Consider the following 23,319-nt stretch of genomic DNA (forward strand, 5'->3'; position numbering starts at 1 on the left):
TATATATATATATATATATATATAATATTAAAAGAAGAACCAAGGTTGATGACTTGGTTTTATATTAAAGGAATAACTAAGGTTGATGACTAGGTTTTTCCAAACACCTAAAAAATTCATTTATCTTTTTTTTCTTATTCAACCTCATTTTAGTCTTTTTTCCTAATTTCACATTTTAATCCCTATAACATTGATTATTCATTTATGTTTGCATTAACATCATCTTTTCATTTTCCTGAACTCTTATTCATGTTCCAATCATTTCATTTTCTTTCTCAAGAATTGTTTATCGTTCAATCTCTTTTTCTTTATCTACATCATTTGATTTGTTTTTCATTTCATAAACCATTATTTTTCAACAAATTCATTTTCAAGCTTATTTCTATGAGACTAATTCGGTTATGCATTCCTTTTGATTTTTGTTGGGATTTTAGAGTTTTTTTAGCTTTTCTCTTCTATAATTTTCTTAAGTTTTCCTCAATGAAACCAATAATTTGTTCTTGACAACTCTTTCAGAGTTTTGATGGCAAAAATGGTCTTCCTTTAATATATATATATATATATAGGGTCCTATTCAAGGGAGAACTGAGTTGTTTGTGGTAACTGTGAGAACCAATATTAACCACAAATCAATAGATAAATTAGGAAATTTATAAATTTGGTAATTCTAAATTAAAATCTTAATGCAAGGATATTTTTGTTATTTTAAAACTCTCCTCTCTCATCTCTTCTCTCTCCGGCCACCGTTCTCCGGCCTCCGTCCACCGTCCTCCGATGATACCACTATGATATCACTGTAATACCTAAAAATATTGACTATGTTAAACAAAAGATACATTGTGATATCTAATCATATATAAGATGCATAGTGATACCACTGTGTTACATCTTTGATCGACCACACAAACGACATCAATGTGATACCCAAGCACATATATGATGCATTGTGATACCATTGTAGTATCACCGGATGACGGTGGCCGGAGAGAGAAGAGAGGAGGGAGGAAAGTTTTAAAATACAAAAAATATCCTTGCATTAATATTTTAATTCAAAATTGCCAAAATTATAAATTTCCTAATTTATCTTTTGATTTGTGGTTAATATTGGTTCTCACAGTTACCACAAACTAATTAGTTCTCATTTGATTAGGCCCCTATATATATATATATATAGAGAGAGAGAGAGAGAGAGAAAATTAATTTGGGTATGCATACCTTTTGATTTTTGTTGGAATTTTAAAGTTTTTTTTTTTTACTTTTCTTTTCTATAATTTTCTTAAAATTTTCTCAATGAAACCAATAGTTTGTTCTTGACAAAGTTTTCAGAGTTTTGATGGCAACAATGGTATGTATAATGGGACCTTATGACAACAATGGTCCAATGATGAGTATTACAATAGTCTCGATAATGTTCTTCAACATGTTTGTTTTTTAATGATTATTTTTTTTCAAGTATACTTTAAGAAAACTAATACATGTATGCATTACTTTTGAGTTTTGTTGAGATTTTGAAGCTTTTTCTTTTGTTTAAATGAGAAACCAAACATAATGAGGTGTCATCATCTAAATATTAGAAGTCTATTTTTCCCTTTTCTTAGATTTTCGATTTTTTAAAATATTTTTATATGTAAAAGACTTTTCCATCTTTATATTTAAAAACATGAAATTCATTAGGATAAAGTTGTTTTGTTAATTTTATTAAGTTTAGCCTCAAACTTTTTCATCTTAATTCTGGAGGTGAAACCTCCAAGCCTTTCCATGTGCTCATCTATGATTTGTTCATTAATAAATCTCTTTTTTTTTCCTCTTCATCATTTGATGTATTCTTCATTTGACAAATCATTACTATTCAACAACAAAAAAAATTCAGGTAAACTTTATTCGCTCTCTTCATCACTTGATTTCTTCTTTCATTTTATAAACTGTTATTATTCAACAAGATTGTTTTTCAAGTTTATTATCATAATACTAATTTAGGTATTATTATTCATCTCTATCACTTGATCTATTATTCATTTACAAACACTTAATTATTGTTCAACAAAATCTTTTTTCAGGTAATCCTTTATTTTCTCTCTCCATCATTTAATTTTTTCTTTCGTTTTAAAAACTCTAATCATTCAACAAGATCGTTTTTCAGGTTTACTATATATGAGAATACCATTTTAGGTATTATTCTTGATTTTTGTTGGGATTTTAAAGTTTTTTTTTTTTACTTTTGTCTTCTATATTTTTGTTAAGTTTTTATTAATGGAATTGAGGGTTTGTTCTTGACAGTGGTTATAGAGTTTTGATATAACAACGGTTCGATAATTGAATTTTGAATGTATGTATTAGAAAATTTATGATATAACTTCAACAAAATTCAATATGTTCTTTTTCAATTGTTATTTTTTTTTCAATTGAGATTTTAGAGTTCTTTTTTATTTTCGTCTTTTATATTTTTCCTAAATGTAAAATTTTACTAATCATTTTATTTACATGACAGTTGAATATAATAATATGTATGTTTTATTTACATAACAGTTAAGAGTTTTTTCCCTCGCAGATTTTCGTCGCTAATAACTTGTTTTCTAGTAGTGGGTTTTCTTGGTGAATGAACAGTGTAAAACGGTATCCGTACTTCTTTAAACGGTTTCAGTTTTTTACACGGTTCAATGTAAAAAGGTACATATATATTTTTACACAGTTCATCCACCAAAAAATAGTATAAGAAGTTTTCTAAAAATCCACGTAGTTTTTTTACATGGTTTTTTAACAACCGTGTGAAAAAAGGGCGTGTAAAATTGTTATTTCTGTTGTCATGCATTTTGCTTAATTGTAGTCAGATTTGCTTTTGATCAACTTGTTGGAGTTTGTTTAGGTCTTTTTTATGGGCTTTTACAGGTAATTCATGGAGAAATCTGGAAACAAAATGTGGATGGATTTGTGCAAAGGAAGAGGTGGCCAAGAAGGTATTGGAAACAAAGAGAAGAACAAGGCAAGGAAGTAAAGAAAACCCCCTGCAAACTTCACAATATGTCGCACCAAAGTAAAGCAAGGAAGGCAACACGATCGTCTAACATTAGGAGTCAAATTTCTTGAAGATCATTGACATGAAAAAGTAACAAAGAGCATGACCGTAAGTGCAAGATCGATCGGTAGAGAATTTTATCAAGGCACAATTCCTCATGCTGGTAAAAGAATTCGGTTGTTAATTAATTAAGGAGGGTAATTTGGGAAATTCACATGATTTTTTTATTAACCTGGATATCCAACCCGCTATGCGAGCCAACTAATCCCAAGTCGACCACCTGCTCTGTTTTGCAGGTAGCCCGGAGTCACCGCATTTGAACAGCAAGGGGATTTTTGTCCCTTCTTGGATTTGAACCTAGTCCTCGAGACACTTTATTTACATGAATTTTACAAGACTATAGATAATCTATTGGATCAATCAGGATTAAATTGGACAAGCGTTTTTTTTACCGTATTGATCATATTATTCTTTCTTATTTTTAGATGGATAAATTATCTCCTTTAATTTCTCCATTTCTCTTTTTGGATTAATTCTCCTGGGTAAACATTGAAGATTCAATGAAGATTTTCTGAATTTGGATTTGAGCTTCAACCTAGAGTACGTATTCCTATCCTTATATATCTTTGCATTTTATTTACTTATTTCATACAAATTCCTACGAAATTTTATCATTAAAATATATATTATTTCATTAATCCTTCCATTTGTAATTCTATATCATGATTGGGAAGAATTTGTTGGATTTATGTTTATGTTATTACTACATTGATTGAATTGATTTTCACTAGATTTCAATGAGTTCCGGATTTTAATTCATTTTTCAAGATATGAATCTGTGTTTTTATGTTGTGTTGTTGAAAATTTGCATGTCTTTCATGTATGCTATTCTGCTTGTTGATTCCCTGAATGAAATGCTAGATCATTGATTATTCTCTTAGTATTTTCATAGATTTTTGTTAGGTTTTCTGTATATAGCGTATGACAGATCGTTGATTAATCCTAGTTTATATTAGATTTTCGTTATTACAACGTGTTATCTAATCGATGCTTTGGCTAATTTGTAATAACCTTTGGTTAAGTTTATGCCATGTCTAGATATATTTTTAGTAGATTTTTCTTTTAGAAAGCATGACTTAGTTTCTTCTTTTAGAAATGCAGATTTTAATTAATTAGTTTGAGTTGCTGAATATTTTGCAGAAACAGACATCAAGAGCTGAGAAATCAGAAAAACACAATCTACGATTTTCACATGATGTGAGCCAGACAATTCCCCACATATGACAAGCATAAAAGTGTCCAAATCATCATTTTAATGAATATTAATGCGTCAAATCCGAGAAGACATTTTCGAATATGACTGGCTTCTTAGATATTTAAAGATTATGTTAAAGCCTATTTCAAAATCTCTGATCAGGACGAGATAAACAGTCACTTGGACTTAAACGGCTCGTGTACTATATATTGAAGCAGTTCAAGATGATAAAAGTTATGGCAGCATTTTGCGTTTTGGCCTTGTTTGGTTTAAGCAATGCCGACATTCACGCACGCAAGCTTTACAATTTGGTAAAAGAAAAGCACTCTAGAGACTCACCTGGTTATGATCCATGGTCTGTTTTAGATGATACTACTGATGAGGACTCTCCAGTTCACATTGGAGCTCAAGAGGGTTTGGCACAGCTCGACAAGATCTTGACATTGCCAGGCCAACCTGCAGGTGTTGATTTTGATCAGTATTCAGGATATGTCACTGTCGATCCAAAGGCTGGCAGGGCTCTTTTCTATTATTTCGTGGAGTCTCCTACTGATTCTTCAACCAAACCATTGGTTTTGTGGCTAAATGGAGGTACTTTTGCATGTTCTTATTATTTGTTGTGTTGTTATCAGCTATGAAGTAGCAAACAAAGCATATTTGGCCCCAAGCCTTTTCAACTAAGCCGTCATATGTATTTTGAAACTATAATGAGAACAAGTTTTTTTCGTTTGCAAGGCTTTTCTTCCACGCTAGACCTGAGTTCGTACCTGTTAGTGTCATTTTCTAAGTCAAATGGTGTCAGTGTTTGAAATTTTCTCTATATTGTTTATTACAGTCAAATAGTGCCATCATTTGAAGTTTTTTCCCTTTTTATTTGTTTCTTATAGTCGAATGGTACCACCGTTTGAAAAAATTTCATGGTCCGTCCTGTTTCTAGCTGGCTCCAGATTGACTAGAAATAACAGCAGGAGTTGAATCAATTACAGACATTTTTCGACTTTGTTTCACTATATTCTATTAAATACATTCATAATGCTCAACAGGACCAGGATGTTCTTCCATGTTTGGAGCCATGGGAGAACTAGGACCATTCAGAATCAATAGTGATGCCAAAACTCTCTTCAGGAACAGTTATGCGTGGAGCAATGGTTAGATATTAAATCAAACATTTTTACTCTCGAGCGTAGTATATACTGGTCATAAACACATAAACACAATGTGCAGTTGCAAATATGCTGTTTCTGGAGTCCCCAGCTGGAGTTGGTTTCTCGTATTCGAATACAACTTCTGATTATGACCATCCTGGTGACAAGAAGACTGCGGATGATGCTTACACTTTTATTATTAACTGGCTCGAGAGATTCCCTCAGTACAAAACTCATGATTTTTACATTGCCGGTGAAAGCTATGCCGGACATTATGTACCTCAACTTGCTTATACCATCCTTCGAAAGAACAAGAATACAAAGCAGACTGTCATCAATATCAAAGGGATTGCTGTATGTTCACATCATTGACGTTACACTTCCTAAACACGAGATAATAGTCCGATTCTCGGACCAGATTTACAAATGGCTAGTGTTTATTCTGTTATCGATAAAAATTAATGTCCGTGTAAAATCTGCAGATAGGAAATGCGTGGATCGATGATGAAACATGTATGAAAGGGATGTACGATTACTGGTGGAGTCATGCTATAAATTCAGATGCGACTCATGATGCCATCTTCAAATATTGCAACTTTGTGAACGATTCTTCAACTGGCATGTGCCATGATAGTACAAGCAAAGCATGGGATGAGATGGGAGAGGTCAATGTATATAATATCTATGCGCCGATTTGCTTGAACCATGAACAAAGAAATACCTCTGCCACTGGTTCTGTAAGTGTTCTATACACACTACCCCGAATTCTAGTAACTAGAACCTCAAACTAATCATTGTTTTGTTCTCTATCTTTCAGATTGACTTTTTTGATCCATGCTGGCAAGATATCCTTGTATCCTATCTCAATGACTCAGCTGTGCAAGAGGCATTTCATGCGAGACCTACATCATGGGATATATGCAGGTAATCCTAGATCAGTCATGCATGTAGACTAAAATGAACCATGTTATGATTAGCTAATAACTGGTAAAAAACTGTTGATACCATGTGCAGGGAATATATCTCGATATGGAATGACAGTGCGGTTAGCATCCTGCCCATAATCAAGTATCTGATTGATAACGGCCAACGGCTATGGGTATTCAGGCAAGGGTTTAACTCTAAACCACATCAATCAGAAATGTGAAATCGAAGCATCACAAACACTTGGGATGACTCTAGATTAATTCTATGCATGGAAATTCAAAACGACGAGTAATTCATGATCGGTTTAATCCTTGATTTTGCAGTGGGGATACGGATGCTCGGGTTCCAATTACTTCTTCTAGGTATGCAATCAACACCCTCAATCTTCTGATCGAGACAGCTTGGCGGCCATGGTACCTCAACGAGGAGGTGAGCACTGAACTTTCTTGATTAACCAAAAAAGAAGTTCTGCAACGTGAAAATCCATCACTAACACTATGTTTTCCATCTCTAATTGTTAATTCATGATGTAAGCTCTGTTTCAAAGGATGTTGTCTGAATCATAGCAGATATCTGACAATCTACGTATCTTCTGAATTCATATTTGTCTTAAGTAATTCCTGTATGCATCAGAGAATATAATACATGATCTAACTTTTACTAAATTGTCCAACATGTAAATTCACAGTTTCACACCATATGCACATCTGACCCGTTTACACCTCTATTTTTATTTCCAACAACCTCCTTCGATTATCATATGTGTTGCTAAACGAGCTTGTTCGATTACTAACATGAAATCATGTTAACAGGTTGGAGGGTATCTGGAGGCATACAAAGGACTGCTTCTAATAACTGTTAGGGGTGCAGGCCATTCAGTTCCAAGCTTCCAACCTCGGCGTGCATTAGCCTTGTTTACATCATTCCTAGGAGGGATAGTCCCTCACCACTACAAAATGTAAAGTGATCAAACCGGTTCACAACAGGGAGTTGAACAATGGAGTACTATTAGCTACCGAATCGAGCTTTTATACAAGGAACTCGGGTAGCATTATACTTTTTTTGTGTTTCGGAACCCCGTCTCAAACTAAGGAATCAAGTAGCATTGTACATTCTGTAAGTTATGCAACCCATTTTCAAAGTAAGGAACCGGTAGCATTACACAGTTCACGGGAAAATGCTAAATAAATGGAAAACCGAAAAGCCATGAAATAACGGACGGAAAAACATATCAATATGGACGTCAAATTAACGAGAAAATTGTGATCGTTTTTTTGGTGTAATTTATTTTGCTCGAATTTTGTTTATTTTTCGTCCTTTTTCAAATAAAAATAGGGGTGGGAGATTTTTTAATTAAAAAATATTGTTGTAACCGCCAAGTTAATCACATCTATTATATCATCTAATTTAACGGTTGATAATGTGATTTTTAGTTTTTCATTTATTTGAGATTTTTCTCTAAACCTCTCTCTCTCTCTCTCTCTATATATATATATATATATAGGATGAGTTTATTTGTTAACCCAATATATGGTGTCGCATCTATTGATCTTTGAAATTTGTGGTTGAGATCATTCATGGTAAGATAACATAAGTGAATAATGTTTTTTCTTTTTGAAGTATATAATAACTATATAGACAAATGCAACAAATAAACTCGCATACCTCCTCACCTTTGGTGAGATTTGAACTCACTGACCTCCTAAAAGAACAATGACTACAATACCGCTAGGCCAAAGGCTCTTTGGTAAGTGAATAATGTTTACAAGGGGTATTTTGGAAAAAGATTTTAATGATATAAGATTCAATGTGTTCACTCATGAACACATGCTTAAATTAATATAAGTGTTATATCAACAAGTTTTTATGAACGTGCTTATGTCAATTCATGTTTGAAAGACCATTCATGAGTGAACAAATGTTCATGGTTCATATCTACTCATGGTTCATGGTTCTTGACAAAAGTATTCATGGTCTACCTATATATACATTAGTTTTAATGGAGATAGTGAGCTATGGTTCATTAATTGGTGAACATCTCAATGAACAATGTTGTGGTTTGAGTCTATACTGAACATTAATCATTGCGTCAACTCTCAACAAATGATTTATGTATGCAAATTTAGTTATGCACAATCTACACATATGAACATATTATGGTTCACTCATGAACACATGCATTATTTCATTATATTGTTATGAAAACATGTTTTTATGAAATTGCTTGGTTGTAGCGGTCAATTAAATTTGTTTCAATCAAGACCAAAAAGGAAAATGGCTAAAATCATGGAACATTAATCTTTTTGTAACACTCAATTAAATATGTTTCATCAAGACCAAAAAGGAAAATTACTAACATACCCTCAACATTAACTACAAACAGAGATATGAAACATTAAATTTAAAGGTCTTTTGATTAGTTTATGAAGTTAGTATAGTTAACACTGTTTTTTGGGTTAACAAATGATCGTAGATATATATGTGTTGCTCGCCCTACAAAGGTCATCAAATATCCAAAACTGGATCTCATGTTGTCCATATTTTCATGTCATATCAGAATTAGTATACCCAACAAGCATTGTTTTTTCATTCCCAAAGTGTTATACCCAATTTGGAAGTACCTCATAGATATTGGAGAATCCATTTAACAGCTTCCCAATGCTTCTTACCTTCATTTGACAGAACCAGAATAAAAGCACCTACCGCATGGGCTATATCAGGCATTATGCATACCATCGCATACATCAGACTCCGAACGACCGATGCATACGGAACTTTAACTATTTTTTCAACTGTGTTCTTTGAAGAAGCGCAATCTTTATCAATTAGCTTAAAGTTGGTAGCTAGGGGTGAACTGACCACTTTAGCTTTATCCATGTTGAATCTACAAAGCACTTTCTCAATGTATTTCTCCTATGACATGTGAAACTTCTTGGCTGCACTAGTTCGGGTGATTCGTATGCCAAGAATCCTGTTTTGTGGGCCCCAAATATTACATTGTAAAGACTCGCTCAACTGCTGCTCCAATTTGACAATTCTTTGCATATTCCTGCCAAAGATCAACATGTCATCAACATATAGCAACAAAATGATGAAATCATCATCCCCAAACCTCTTAAAGAAAAAACAATGATCTAAAGATGTCTTTTTTTAGTTGTGCTTCCCCATAACAGACTCAAATTTCTTGTAACATTGTCTCGATGCTTGCTTCAAACCATATAGGATTTTTTGAAGTCTATACACATAATCTTATTTGTCGTTAACCTGAAAGCCTTCAAGTTGCTTCATATAGATTTCCTTGTCCAAATCACCATGAAGGAAAGTTGTCTTGACATCCAATTTCTCAACCTCAAGATCAAGGCTAGCTGCTAATCCAAGAACCACACAAATAGATCCTATCATCACTACCAAATAGCAAATCTCATCAAAGTCGATATGTTATCTTTGACTAAAGCCTTTGACCACCAATCTAGCATTGTACCTAGGTCGTGAAGTATGTCCTTATGTCTTCAATTTGTAGACCCACTAGTTCTTCAAAGCTCTTTTCTTTTAGGAAACTTTACAAACTCAAAGGTATTATTCTCATGCAAGGAAGTCATATCATCGTGCATGGCTTCGGCCCACTCTTTTTTATGCTTATCTTTAATCGCTTCAGCATAACACTCGGGCTCTCTCCCCATCAGTAAGTAAGACATACTAATCTGCAGAGTATTGTGTAGAAGGATGATGATCTCTTGTAGACTCCCTAGGTGGGATAGATGATGGCATACAATTAGTAACTCTGGATGAATGTATCCATCTCAATTTGCTCTGGAACATCTGGTTCATCATTCTGAACACCATCTCCATCATGTATGTCAACATTCTTAGGAGGAACTAGATCTAAATCAGTAAGATCTTCATTATTTTGAGGAATCGTCTCTTCCTTCTCAACATCTTTCAAAGTCTTATCTTCCATAAAAACATCTCGGCTTCGAACAAGTGTCTTCTGAACCGGATCATATAGTCTCTAACAAAACTCATCTTGGCCATAACCAAGGAACACACATGGCTTATCTTCACATCAAGATTTCACCTTTCATCTTTAGGAATTTGCACAAAAACCTTGCATCCAAAGACCCATAAGTGTCGATACGAAACGTCTTTTCTGCTCCAAACCCTGTTCGGAACATTACAATGCAAAGGAACACAAGGAGCTAGATTAACAACATGCAACATCATATTCAAAGCATGATCCTAAAAGGAACTCAATAACCCTACATGTGAGAACAAACATTTGTCTTGGTCAACCAATGTTTTATTCATCCTCTCTGATAAACCATTCAATTGTGGTGTCTTTGGAGGAGTCTTTTGTTGCCAAATACCATGTTCTCTACGATAAGAATCAAAAGGGCCAATGTATTCACCTCCATTATATGTTCGAATACACTTAAGCTTTTTCCCTGTTTATCTCTTTACTAAGACATGAAACTGCTTAAACACATATAATATTTTATCTTTAGATTTACCTTCCTTAAGTGATCGTCGATGAATGTGACAAAATATGAGCAACCACCAAGTGTCCTAGTCTCCATAGGACCACAAACATCGGAATGCACCAAATCAAGTATATTCTCCTTTCGGGAAGGAGGTTGGCTTTTGAAAGTAACTCTAGTATGTTCCTGCCAAACAATGAGAACACGTCTTCAAATGAATATTGTGGACACCATTTAACGCATTTCTCTTTGACAAAAAGAGATATCCTTTTTTACTTATGTTCTTATGCCACAATATGTCATGTTAATATTCTCCACAACGTGAATGATGTTGTTGGAGATCATCGGATGTGTCACATATAACTTTGGGAATTTCTTACCTCTTGCCACAATCAAGGAACCACGAGTGAGTTTCCACAAATCATTACCAAAGTTGTTGTTAACCATCATCATCATTGAGTAAGCCTATAAAAATCACATTAAGTCTCATATTTGGGACATGTTTTACACTTCGCAAAACCAATTCCATCCTAGTGTTATATTTCAAACATACATCGCCAATTCCAACAATCTTTGTAAGATCATTATTACTCATCTTAACAATACCATAATCACATGGAGTGTAAAATGAATAAAAGTCTCTTCGTGATGTAACATGACCCGAAGCACCAATGTCGACAACTTAACTCGAGTCATCATGTGCAAGATTGACCATATCATTATCACAACAAAGAAAGAACTCCTCAATGGTGATTTAACTTCAGCATTGTCACTACCACTACCATTTTTCTTAAGATTGTTGTGGATGCCTATTTTGTTCTCCTTTTTCAATTTTTCACAGAACCATACCATGTGCCCTTTTCTACCATAATGACAGCACCTAAAATCAACAGACTTTCCTTTTGAATTCGCCCAATGATTATATTACTCGGACCTCTACTCTGACTTCTCCCCCACCTTTATGTGACCAAGACATTTTAGTATAAAGAGGAACCTTGTGCTTTATTCTCATCTCTTCAATTAGAATATTGCCTTTAGCAAATTCCATGGAAATAACACCATCGAGTGCAGAGTTGGACAATAATGTCCTAAAAGTCTCCCAAGAATCCGATAGAGTACCAAGGATTAATAGGCCTAGAATTTCATCTTCAAACTTGATACTCATTCCTACAAGCTTACTAATAATTCCCTGAAATACATTCAAATGATCAGTGATAGGATTTTCATCATGGTACTTAAGGTGGATCATCTTTTTAATCAAGAACAACTTGTTATTACCAATTCTATGAGCATATAACTGCCCGAGCTTGTTCCGCAAAGTACGAGCATGAGTTTACCTAGTTACATGGTTCAAAAAATTATCATCTACCCACTGCCAAATATACCTGCAAACCTGTCTATGCAATGCATCTATTTTATTCACAGCTTTGTAGGTTGAAAAGACAGGCAGGTAAATAAATCCTTCACAAAAAGAAGGTCTTCTATCTTTCCTTTCCAAACATGAAAATTAGAACCATTTAGACTTATCATCCTACTTGTATTAGCTTCTATCGTTTAAACAAATCTAACCCAAAACAATAACCCAATGCTCTAATACCACTCTGGTGGGGAAATAGGCGTCGTTATAATGGTAAACAATAAATGCGAAATAAACCTTCGTTGGACAAAACTTTTCCGACTTATATGAACCTTTGAGGATGAAAACAAACAGGGTATAGTAAATGCAATGATAATGAACCCTCAAGTTAGAAATAAGCAACAAACAATAGCACATACGTAACACACAAATTTTAGCGTGAAAACCTTTCAAGGCGAGAGTAAAACCACGGGACTCTTAGGGGTTGTTTGATTTTTTTTATCTATTAAGTTCTAAATCTAATAAGTTGTCTCTAAACATTAATCTGTCTCGATAAACTAAGATAAATTGTTGTTTGACTTTTGTCTTGAATAACTAATCTAAATAATTAAAATTACCATTTTAATCTTATATCTACATAAATCTTGAATGAAAATAAATTATGTAATAAATATTTTAAATGACAAAAAATTCAAATAATTCAAATTATTTAAAATAACAAAAATAATATGAATTTTAATGAGTCCATAACACGATATTTAATAACTTCAAATATATTTAGAACAATAAAGTATTATTGTTTGATTACAATTTTTCATTTATGCATGTTGGTAAACTACTTATTTTCTTAAAGAGACGATTAAAAAATTTAGGACAAGAGTAATTATGGAAAAAAATCTAACTTAATGCATCAATATAGGATTCTTAATATGTTAAATCAATCTATTAGTATTAAGTTAAAATCAAACACCTTAATATAACTTAACCAATTAAGATAATCACTCATTAAGCTTATTAAATTGAAAACAAACATCCTCTTAGGTCGCTTAGAGTCCACTACCACCAATAAAGAATAAAAATTCTTCTCTAGATAAAATTAGAGGCACAAAACAATCATCATACTCTTGGAATAAATCATCAAAAAATATGGAATCAAACCAAAAGGAAAAATGATAGAAATATTACCCAAAAACGTTGCATTCTGTAGAACTTTAAAAAAATTGACTTTCGTACCTCCAAAACCGATCTCCACCATTGAGATTCAAGATAAAGATGTCTTGCAGATACTGTTAGAAACTTACGACGATCAGAAGGTTCAAATTATAAGAATTTGAAAATTGGAGCGGTTGCGCTTGCCCAAAAAGTTCAGCCGAACTTTCTTCTTTTTCTCTCTCAATTTTGTATCTTATGGACTTCTACCTCTTGTTACAAAACCCTATAGTACAAGGCGATATATATCTTATATCGGGCTACTATTTTTTGCGCTATTTTAACTATTCCTCATCGGCGAGGAATAATTAAATAATACCTAACAATTTCATCAATTCCCTTGTTAATTGGCAGGCACGTTTGCAAGCAATTTGGTCCATCTCGTGCATCATTAAATTTGGGAAAGTCTAGTTCCATCGTTACTACATGCAACTTTAAGATTTAAAAAAAATGTTATTTAACAACAAGAGTTGAATGCAATACGCAAAATGGAAAGAGTTGGCTACATACCTTGTTTGGGAAATCGTATTGGTACTCCACCGTAAAGTTGTAGATAAATTGCAGATGGCACGTAGTACCCACACTCCCGGTACGCCTTTTTTTGCATCTTCACCGATCCACACCTAGAACTGATTTTGTTCCAAGTTTACCATGCATATAACGTTCTTTGTTTTATCTCTCATTAATTAACTTCATAAATTTTCCATGATCTCTCTGTTTCTCTCTTGGCAATTTAGATTAGACTTGACCGAGTAGATCATGTTGGGATCTTCACCATGAATGATCCTTCGGGCAAAGCATCTCATGGAACACCATTGATTAGTGAGAGGGGACGAAATGAAGGGTTCATTCAAGTAAATGAGGGATAAACTTGGAACAAATGCAATTTCAGACATAGATTTGAGTGCAAAAATGAAGTGTATTCTTGACATTTGTTGCAACAATAAGCATAGAAACTGAAATTCCTATATATATTGCATCCTTATCTCAATTTCATGTTATTGTAATAATTGAAGTACCAAAAAATAGATCTTATATATACACACACATAGATAGATAGATAGATAGATATATATATATATATATATACAAGTAAATTGCATGAGTTGACAATGTTTCTGCTTGTAATGCCATGAAAACCATAGCATGAATGATTGTGTGGTTTGTTTGTGTAGACGTGATTAACACATTTGAGATAACCCTTGTGAGTCTTGCTAATTTTAAGAACTAAAATGCACCTTTGAGATTTTAAGCCATGATTGAACACTCTTTTCAATCCTATTTCATTTCTATGTGCATTGCATCTTCGATATTTATTTCATTCTAGAACTTGCATTTGGACTCTTCGAAATTGCATTAGGTAATGCTAGTGTGAAAATGAAAAAGGTCATTCTTGATGTTATTTTTAACCATTTAGCCTAAAAGCCAACCCTTATACTTGTATCCTTTTTTATCACCTCTTTTGAGCCTAATTACTCATTCCTTTGTTATTACATCATGATTTAACCTCTAGCCAAACAATTCACTTATCAAACTTTGGGAATGAAACTATATATTTTAGTTAGGGGCTGTTCGAAAGTGACTTAATGGGATGTATAGCATGTATGACTTAATGGGCCAGAAAGAGGCTGATTCGCTCAGTCCAACAAGGAGAGTCATATCCACTCAGCCATTTTTTTTTTACCTTCTTACCTTTTGTAAAACACTTCCCTAATTAAAAAAACAACCAAATCACTTTTTCTCCCCTAGATCCAACATATTCATCTCGTTCTCTCCCTGCCTCTCCATCGCCGGTTGTTGCCCTCTGCCTCTCCATCGCCGGTTGTTGCCCTCTGCCTCTCCATCGCCGGTTGTTGCCCTCTGCCTCACCATCGTCGGTCGTCATCCTCTGCCTCACCATCACCGGCAGTCCCTGCCCTCTGCCTCATACACAGACGACCCATATCCATTTCCTCCTTTGTGTTGCATCTCTCATTTTAGGGTTTGGATCCCACTTTTGTTTCCTTCATGTTTGCATCCTATTATGCCAAGAAACCCCACCTTAAAATTCAGTTCAAATTTTGTTGATTGAATATGTAACCAATATGAATGAAAAGAAAGCAAATTGTGATGTTTAAAAACCAAGTCCTTATATCTATACACTGTTCTCCATTTAAATTTTGGGTTTTAGGTGTTATTATTTTCTCTATCTGGTTATTTTCTCTATCTGGTTACTGATTTGTTATTATAGATTTGGGTATGTTTTCTAATTTGGGGTTTCATTTAGTGATTTGTTTACAGTTTTATGATTTGATCTATTAATATTGTTGTTTTGAGAAATGTGATCTATAATGTTCAATGTAAAACCAAGGGTAAAATAGTCGTTTTCATCATTCAGACGGTTATTCAGCACAACAACCGAACAACAACTTACTTGTTAACATACAGACAACTTTATCTATATAGACAGCTTTATCCATACAGGTCTTAACAGAAAATGAACCGAACAGCCCCTTAGACTCCTTAGGCATAAGAACTAAAAACCATGTACATGATCGAAAATGCCTATACCATGATCGGTAGAGGTTTGATAAAATGTATAGAAAAGAAGGAAAAGCATGGCGGTGAAAAAGGAAGGGAAAAAAACTGGAAATTTTTTTTTTAAAAAAATACATGAATGAATGGAGACCAATCATGAGAATACAATTGTCTCCTTAGGCTACTAAGTAAAATAAGAGCTCAGAGGTTGAGAAATTTTATGATTGCTTTGGTGTGCAAGATGTGGGAGTATACGCCTCGATTTTTAGTTTCTTTTCCAAAGTCCAATTTTAGTCACTTTACCAAATTTTCCTTACCTTGACCCTTAGCCAAGTTACAACCCTTAACTAAAGACCTTTTGATTCACACTTAGTGTTTATTGGTTAGCAATGGAGAATTGAGACTTGATGCAAGCCTATGGTAGTGCATTTTATATGTTGATTGATGCTCTAAGTGAAAACACTTGCACCTTTGTGTGAATGAGCGGTTAGAGTAGGTTTATATCCCCTGTGAGGTGTTTGTGAAATTAACAAGTGTTCATCTTTGGTTTGTCTTATGTGTTAATTATTGTTATACTGGTTAAACTACCCTTCGTGCAATGCTATGTCTCTTTTTCAACTCTTAGAAGTCAATAGCTACAATCTTAGTGTTTGCCCGAGGACGGTCAAAATCCTAAGTGTGGGGATATTTTGATAACTAAGAATTTTCAAGTTTTAATAATCTTTAGTAGACTTAAAATCACCATTTTTTTGTTGTTTTATCCCTAAAATATATTTGTTTGAGTCCCTTATTGTAACACCCCCAAAGCCCAAAGCAACGAACTAGCCTAATAACTTCGAATCCAACTTAAAACCATGGTGGAAGTTATTGGTAGCCCATTACTTGGGACTTATAAGGAGCTAACAATTCTCACTTTCTATCTATGTGGGACAGTTGTAACAAACTCTCCCACTTAAACTCCTGACGTCCTCGTCAGGCTGACGTCCTCGTCAGGCTGACGTCAGGCTTATCCAGAATCTTCCTCCTTGTCATCGATAATGTGGGATTTGCCTAAGATGTTACAAACACCCCCTCTTGAGGACTCATCATACCCGATGAAGTTTGCCCCACCATCCCGATGGTAGAAGGATCGGCTCTAATACCATTTGTAACACCCCCAAAGCCCAAAGCAACGAACTAGGCTAATAACTTCGAATCCAACTTAAAACCATGATGGAAGTTATTGGTAGCCCACTACTTGAGACTTATAAGGAGTTAACAATTCTCACATTCTATCAATGTGGGACAAGTTGTTACACTTATTATCTTTATTGTTGAATAAGAATGAAAGGGGCTTAAAATTGAAGAAATTGGGCGACTTAAGTCGCGCAAAAAGTCTTCCAACTCACTGTTGAACATAGTTTCTCAAATAACTGCAAGATGAAGCATACTTTCTCAATATCTGAAGAAAGCAGGCATATTACAAATGATGATTGGGCATATTTACTCAAGAGAGAAAGGACCTAGGCATAGTTTTGAAATGGCGAACTTCATAAGCAAACGTTTTTAAAGGACGTGTTATTTAGTGGGGGAGTCGGTTTTTAAAAGTTTTTAGGGTATTTTTTAAGAAAGAAAAGGGGAGAACGGCCATTCGGAAGGGGACGACTTTGAGAACGAATTGGAGAGAGCGAAGGGAGCGATTGGAAGCATCAAGCATCGATTTCTACTTCATTTTGGTAATTTCTCTTAAGTTGCAAGTCCTAGTTTAGCTATGTGTGGCTAAATATTATCATTCCAACATTAGTTTACTTAGATTTTGATGGTTTGTACTTTGAGATTCCATTGTAATCGTTTGGGACAAGCTTAATTGCTTGATTTTTGTTTTTAGTGTTAACTTCTTTTGAATGTTCAATTAGTGTGATCAATTGATTGAAGCTCTTATGTAAAATTGTTATTCAATGGCTTAGATATGTAAATATCTTGGAACTTTGAGATAAAGTAACAGTTGATTTCATTTGGTCTTGATAAGGTTTCTGAATTGAAGTCTTGAAATCTTGCAGGATAAGCCGAGCTTACGAACTTATGGTTTTGAGTTGGTGTTTTTCTAGTCAGATAAAGATAATCACACCTGGGAATTTGAGAGTTTATTCAAATTCCCATTTATAATTAAGATCTGGTTAAAAAGCTTATTTCAACCGGTGTAAATTTACAGAAAAATAGAAGTCGTTAAAGCTTGATAATGACTATAATCAACTTGGATATGTTCTTTATGCTTACGTTATTGGAATCAATGATAGGTATGAACATCTTAATTGTAAGCAAACTGATGTTGGGTTTTAAATTCATCGTTTTCAATTAGTTTTTAATCGCATGTTTAGTCTAGTTAATCAAATCCAACCCCCTCCCCCTTCGTTTACCTTCATTAATCGTTCTTGTACTTGAATTCTTTGGCAATAATGCATTACTAGAAAACTGGGCATTTCCGGCGCTTTTTCCAGCGGACGGTTTCCGCCGGTAATTTTCCAGCGGATTTCCATGTGACTTCAAAAAAGTCAACTTTTATTGACTTCCGCCGGAAATATTAAACTGATTGTATTTCCGGCGGAATTCTTAATTAAGGGTTAATTAATTTTTTAAAATTAATTAATCTTTGAAATTAAAAACCGGTTTTGACATTTTCCGGCGGATTTCTGGCAGAAAAATAATAATTTTTTTAAAAAAATAAATTCGCCGGAAATCCCCGGAAATATTTTTAGAAAAATCATTTTTAAAAATTAAAAAATAAATCTTTTAAACCTTTTCCGGCGGAAAATAAAAAAAAATTTAAAAATAAATCCGCCGGAAATCTTTTAACCTTTTTCCGGCGGATTTCCGGCTGAAAAATAATTAAAAAAATTTAAAAATAAAGAAAAATCATTTTTAAAAATTAAATCATTTAACCGTATTGGATTTTAACGGATGTCAGTTGCGCTTTAACAGTTTTATTGGGCTTTAATGGGCGTTAGTTGGGTTTTACTGGATCGAATTGGGCTTTAATTAATGGATCATATTGGTCTTGAATCGGTTTTATTAGGCTTTAATGGGCGTTAGTTGGGCTTTATTGGATCGTATTGGGCTTTAATTAATGCCGCCGGAAAAAGTGGCTGCTTTGGTAGTGATAACTTAAAACCGAGTCCCTACGGCTTCGACCCAACTTACCGCTATTACAATTTTGGGTGTAATCGGCCAATAGTTGGAACTTATTATTTGGTGGACTGGCATCTATCACGACATAATTCTAGATCCAGCTTAATTCGATTAAGAAATACAGAGATTTTGCCTTCATGATCATGACCCTTGTTTTTTGTGATTATATTAAAACTTATTTATATAGATTTCTTGATCTGGTTAACTTGTATAGATGAGAGGTTGAACTAACAAGCGTCAGCTTTTCCTACCAACTAATCAACAAATCTTTCCTTTTTGTTCAATCTAGTTCATATAAATCAACATCCAGATATAGCACATCAATTCATAGGTTTATCAAAAACTAGCCTAATCACCTTCATCAGCTGTCACTATGCTAACACATAAATACCCTTCATTTGTTCTACCATTGTTGATCATCACCTTGACATCAATGAAGAGCACCATCATTGTAGCAGATGCAAGAAACCTTCTAGAGATAAACTTTCCGGATCTTCCTAAGCCCGAACTTCCTGATCTACCAGAAATTCTGAAACCTGATCTAGAACTGCCTGACTTACCTGAGCTTCTGAAACCAGAACTACCTGAGATCCCTATGCCTAAACTGCCCCATTTGCCATCCGTGGAAGTGCCGGAATTATCTGATTTGCCAATTCCAAAGTTTCCAGATCTGCCCAATGACTTCCCTATTCCATCGGAAAAACCATGAATTGTGAAGCTGCCTCTCAATTTGAACTTCTGCCAGTAGTGCTGTCTGGTTCTATACCTTTTAAGCCATTTTCGGTAGTATCTTATCGTGTAATAATCTGACGGTGAAACTCCTTTTATTTATGTACTTGAAATGTTTCCATAGCTGATATCTTAAATCATAGTTATGTACTTAATTACGTATCAATTACTTTATGTATCTGATGTGGTTTTATGAACAATGTCATCTAATGTGTCACCTTGTTTTACGTTGTATAGAGAAAGCTCACCGATAACTACTTTATGCCTTGAAATTGTCCGAGGACCGGATAACTGCATGAACTGACTGCTTTTGTTGCTTTTTTAGAAAATGAACAATCTTTTGATACCAAAAATGGAACTTCTCACGATCCAAGTTGAAAGTACAAATCTAATCTCCTCTTCTAGAAACACTTTTTTATAAATTAAAATTGGAAACTGCAGAATATTTTGAAGAAACCGACATCAAGAACTGAGACATCAAGAAAAATTTAAACAACCTTGTTTGACAATATTAGAACTAGACAAATCCCCACATATGACGAGCATAAACGGTCCAAAGCATCATTTTAGTGAATATTAATGAGTCAACTCCGAGAAGATACTTACGAAAGTGGCCGGCTTCGTTACATATTTAAAGATTATGTAAAAAGCCTGTTTCTAAAATCTTTGATCAAGACGAGACAGATAGTCTCTTGGATATAACGTCTTGTTTACTATATATAGAAGCACTTCAACAAAACTAGAAAGTACCAACCAGGATGATGAAAGTAATAGCAGTATTTTGCTTTTTGGCCTTGTTTGGTTCAAGCAACGCCGATATTCAGGCAAACAAGCTTTTCGAGTTGCTAAAAACAAAAAAATCTAGAAACTCACCTGTTCTTGATACATGGTCAGGTTTAGATGATGCTATTGATGAGTACTCTCCCATTTACGTTGGTGCTCAGGAGGGACTAGCACAGCTTGACAAGATCACTACATTGCCAGGCCAACCAGCAGGTGTTGATTTTAATCAGTATTCGGGATATGTTACAGTCAATCCAAGTGCTGGCAGGGCTCTCTTCTATTATTTTGTTGAGTCTCCCACCGATTCTTCAACCAAGCCATTGGTTTTGTGGCTAAACGGAGGTACTTTTGCACTTTAATGTTTATTTATTGTGTCCTTATCCAAGTAGCAAACAAGCATATTTGGTCACAATCCTTTACAACTTGACTTGAAACCGCAAGATGCTTCTAGCTGGATCCAGACTAGAAATAACAGCAGTAGTTGAATCAAGTACGGACATTTTCCAACTTTGATTCTGCAGATTTGTTAAATATATTCAATTGTTGTCATTCAACAGGACCAGGATGTTCTTCAATGATCGGAGCCATGTCAGAACTAGGACCATTTAGAATAAACAGTGATGGGAAAACTCTCTTCAGAAATAACTATGCATGGACCAACGGTTAGATATTAAATTCAACCTTTTTACTCTCTAGCCTTTACATGTAGATGATAAACACAAAAAACGCAATGTGCAGTTGCAAATATGCTGTTTCTGGAGTCCCCGGCGGGAGTTGGCTTCTCATATTCGAACACAACTTCTGATTATGACAATGCTGGCGACAAGAACACTGCGGATGATGCTTACATTTTTATTGTTAACTGGCTCGAGAGATTTCCTCAGTACAAAACTCGTGATTTTTACATTACTGGAGAAAGCTACGCCGGACATTATGTACCTCAACTTGCTTATACCATCCTTCTTAACAACAAGAAAACAAACCAGACTATCATCAATATCAAAGGGATTGCTGTAAGTTCTATCACTTCATTAATTTACACTTTGTAAACATAAGAAAATAGTCCGATTCTCGAACCAGATTCACAACTTTCTAGTGTCTATGATTCTGTTTACCCGTGAAAATTAATCTTGGCATAAAATCTGCAGATAGGAAATGCGTGGATCGATGATGAAACAAGTGAGAAAGGTATGTATGATTATTGGTGGAGTCATGCTATAAATTCAGATGCGACTCATGATGCCATTTACAAATACTGCAACTTTGTGAACGATTCTTCAACTGGCATGTGCCAAGATAGTACCGACAAAGCATGGGATGAGATGGGAAATATCGATATATACAATATTTATGCGCCGATTTGCTTGAACCCTGATCAAAGAAATGCCTCTGGAACTGGTTCCGTAAGTCTTCTATACACATTCCATCACCTATATAGTAACTAGAACCTCGAAATCATCGTCGTTTCTTTCGTTATCTTTCAGATTAATGTTTTTGATCCATGCTGGCAATATCTCCTTATATCCTATCTCAATGACTCCAGTGTGCAAGAGGCATTTCACGTAAGACCTACATCATGGGATGTATGCAGGTACCCCAAGACCAGTCTCAGAGACTAATATGGACCTCCTTCTGATTAGCTATTAACTTGTTAATTAAAAACTGTTGAATATAATGTGTGCAGTGATGTTCTCACACGATGGAATGACAGTGCGGTTACCATCCTGCCCATAATAAAGTATCTGATTGCAAACGGCCAACGACTATGGGTTTTCAGGCAAGCATTCAACTTAAAATTACATTACATAGAAATCTGAAATGGAAGCATTATAGACACTTAGAGACTAGATTTCTAAAGTTCTGTATATGGAAGTGCAAAGTGAGTAGTTCGTGATCAGTCGTTTCTTGAATTGCAGTGGGGATACAGATGCTCGGGTTCCGATTACTTCTTCTAGGTACTCAATCAACACCCTCAATCTCCCGATCGAGACTGCTTGGCGGCCATGGTACCTCAACAAGGAGGTGATCGCTGAACTTTCTTCATTCACATTACTTTTCTAACCCAAAAAAAGTATTATGCAATGTGAAAGTCAATTGCCAAAATATGTTTCTAAATGAATACTTGTTCGACTACTAACATTAAATCATGTTAACAGGTTGGAGGGTATTTGGAGGCATACAAAGGACTGCTTCTGATAACCGTTAGGGGTGCAGGCCATACAGTCCCAAGCTACCAGCCGCAGCGAGCATTGGCCTTGTTCTCGTCGTTCCTTGGAGGGACACTCCCTCCTCCCTCTTAAACGCATGTCTGATTTTGCAGTTTCCAAAGTTCGCTTAATTATTTGATAAACAAGTTCGAGTGATACTCGAATGTTGAACAATTGGTGTCAGCATGACCCAATTTGTTCCTAGTATCCTATGTATTTCTAACTTCCATTGAAGAATGAGTGTGTTTTTACATTTTCACAAAACGATAGTTACTACAACAAAACAAAACATCAAACACAATCGTTCAATAAGTCAATGACTCACATAAAAATGTTTTAAATGATTTTGGAAAACAACATTCTTACAAATTACCTAGTCAATCATGGTCCAATTAGGAATATTTACTAATCGAAGTTCAGTTGAAAGAATCGAATCGGGTTTAGGAGATGAAAAAAATGAAAACTATTGAGAAGACCTTATGTAAAAAAATTGTGTAATTGCACCCATAAAAATCTTTATGTTTCAAAATAGAATTG

At 34.6% G+C, this 23,319-nt stretch overlaps 2 protein-coding genes across 2 annotated transcripts; both read left to right on the forward strand.

Annotated features, from left to right (window-relative positions):
• The first annotated feature begins 4,639 nt into the window (after window positions 1–4,639).
• LOC112500569 (serine carboxypeptidase II-3-like) lies at window positions 4,640–7,302 on the forward strand. Its single transcript, XM_025104072.1, has 8 exons — window positions 4,640–4,859; window positions 5,312–5,416; window positions 5,493–5,767; window positions 5,896–6,156; window positions 6,231–6,337; window positions 6,428–6,520; window positions 6,664–6,769; window positions 7,153–7,302. The coding sequence occupies exons 2-8, from the start codon at window positions 5,329–5,331 to the stop codon at window positions 7,300–7,302; spliced, it is 1,080 nt and encodes a 359-aa protein (XP_024959840.1). The 5' UTR covers window positions 4,640–4,859; window positions 5,312–5,328.
• Window positions 7,303–20,722: 13,420 nt separating this feature from the next.
• On the forward strand, window positions 20,723–22,875 carry LOC112500151 (serine carboxypeptidase II-3-like). The gene is made up of 8 exons (XM_025103479.1): window positions 20,723–20,917; window positions 21,133–21,237; window positions 21,314–21,588; window positions 21,724–21,978; window positions 22,060–22,166; window positions 22,260–22,352; window positions 22,492–22,597; window positions 22,732–22,875. Exons 2-8 carry the CDS (start codon window positions 21,150–21,152, stop codon window positions 22,873–22,875), a joined length of 1,068 nt encoding a protein of 355 aa, XP_024959247.1. The 5' UTR covers window positions 20,723–20,917; window positions 21,133–21,149.
• The last annotated feature ends 444 nt before the right edge of the window (window positions 22,876–23,319 follow it).

The sequence above is a fragment of the Cynara cardunculus genome (genome assembly GCF_001531365.2).
Source record: "Cynara cardunculus var. scolymus isolate 2C chromosome LG 17, CcrdV1, whole genome shotgun sequence".
Classification (NCBI taxonomy): Eukaryota; Viridiplantae; Streptophyta; class Magnoliopsida; order Asterales; family Asteraceae; genus Cynara; species Cynara cardunculus.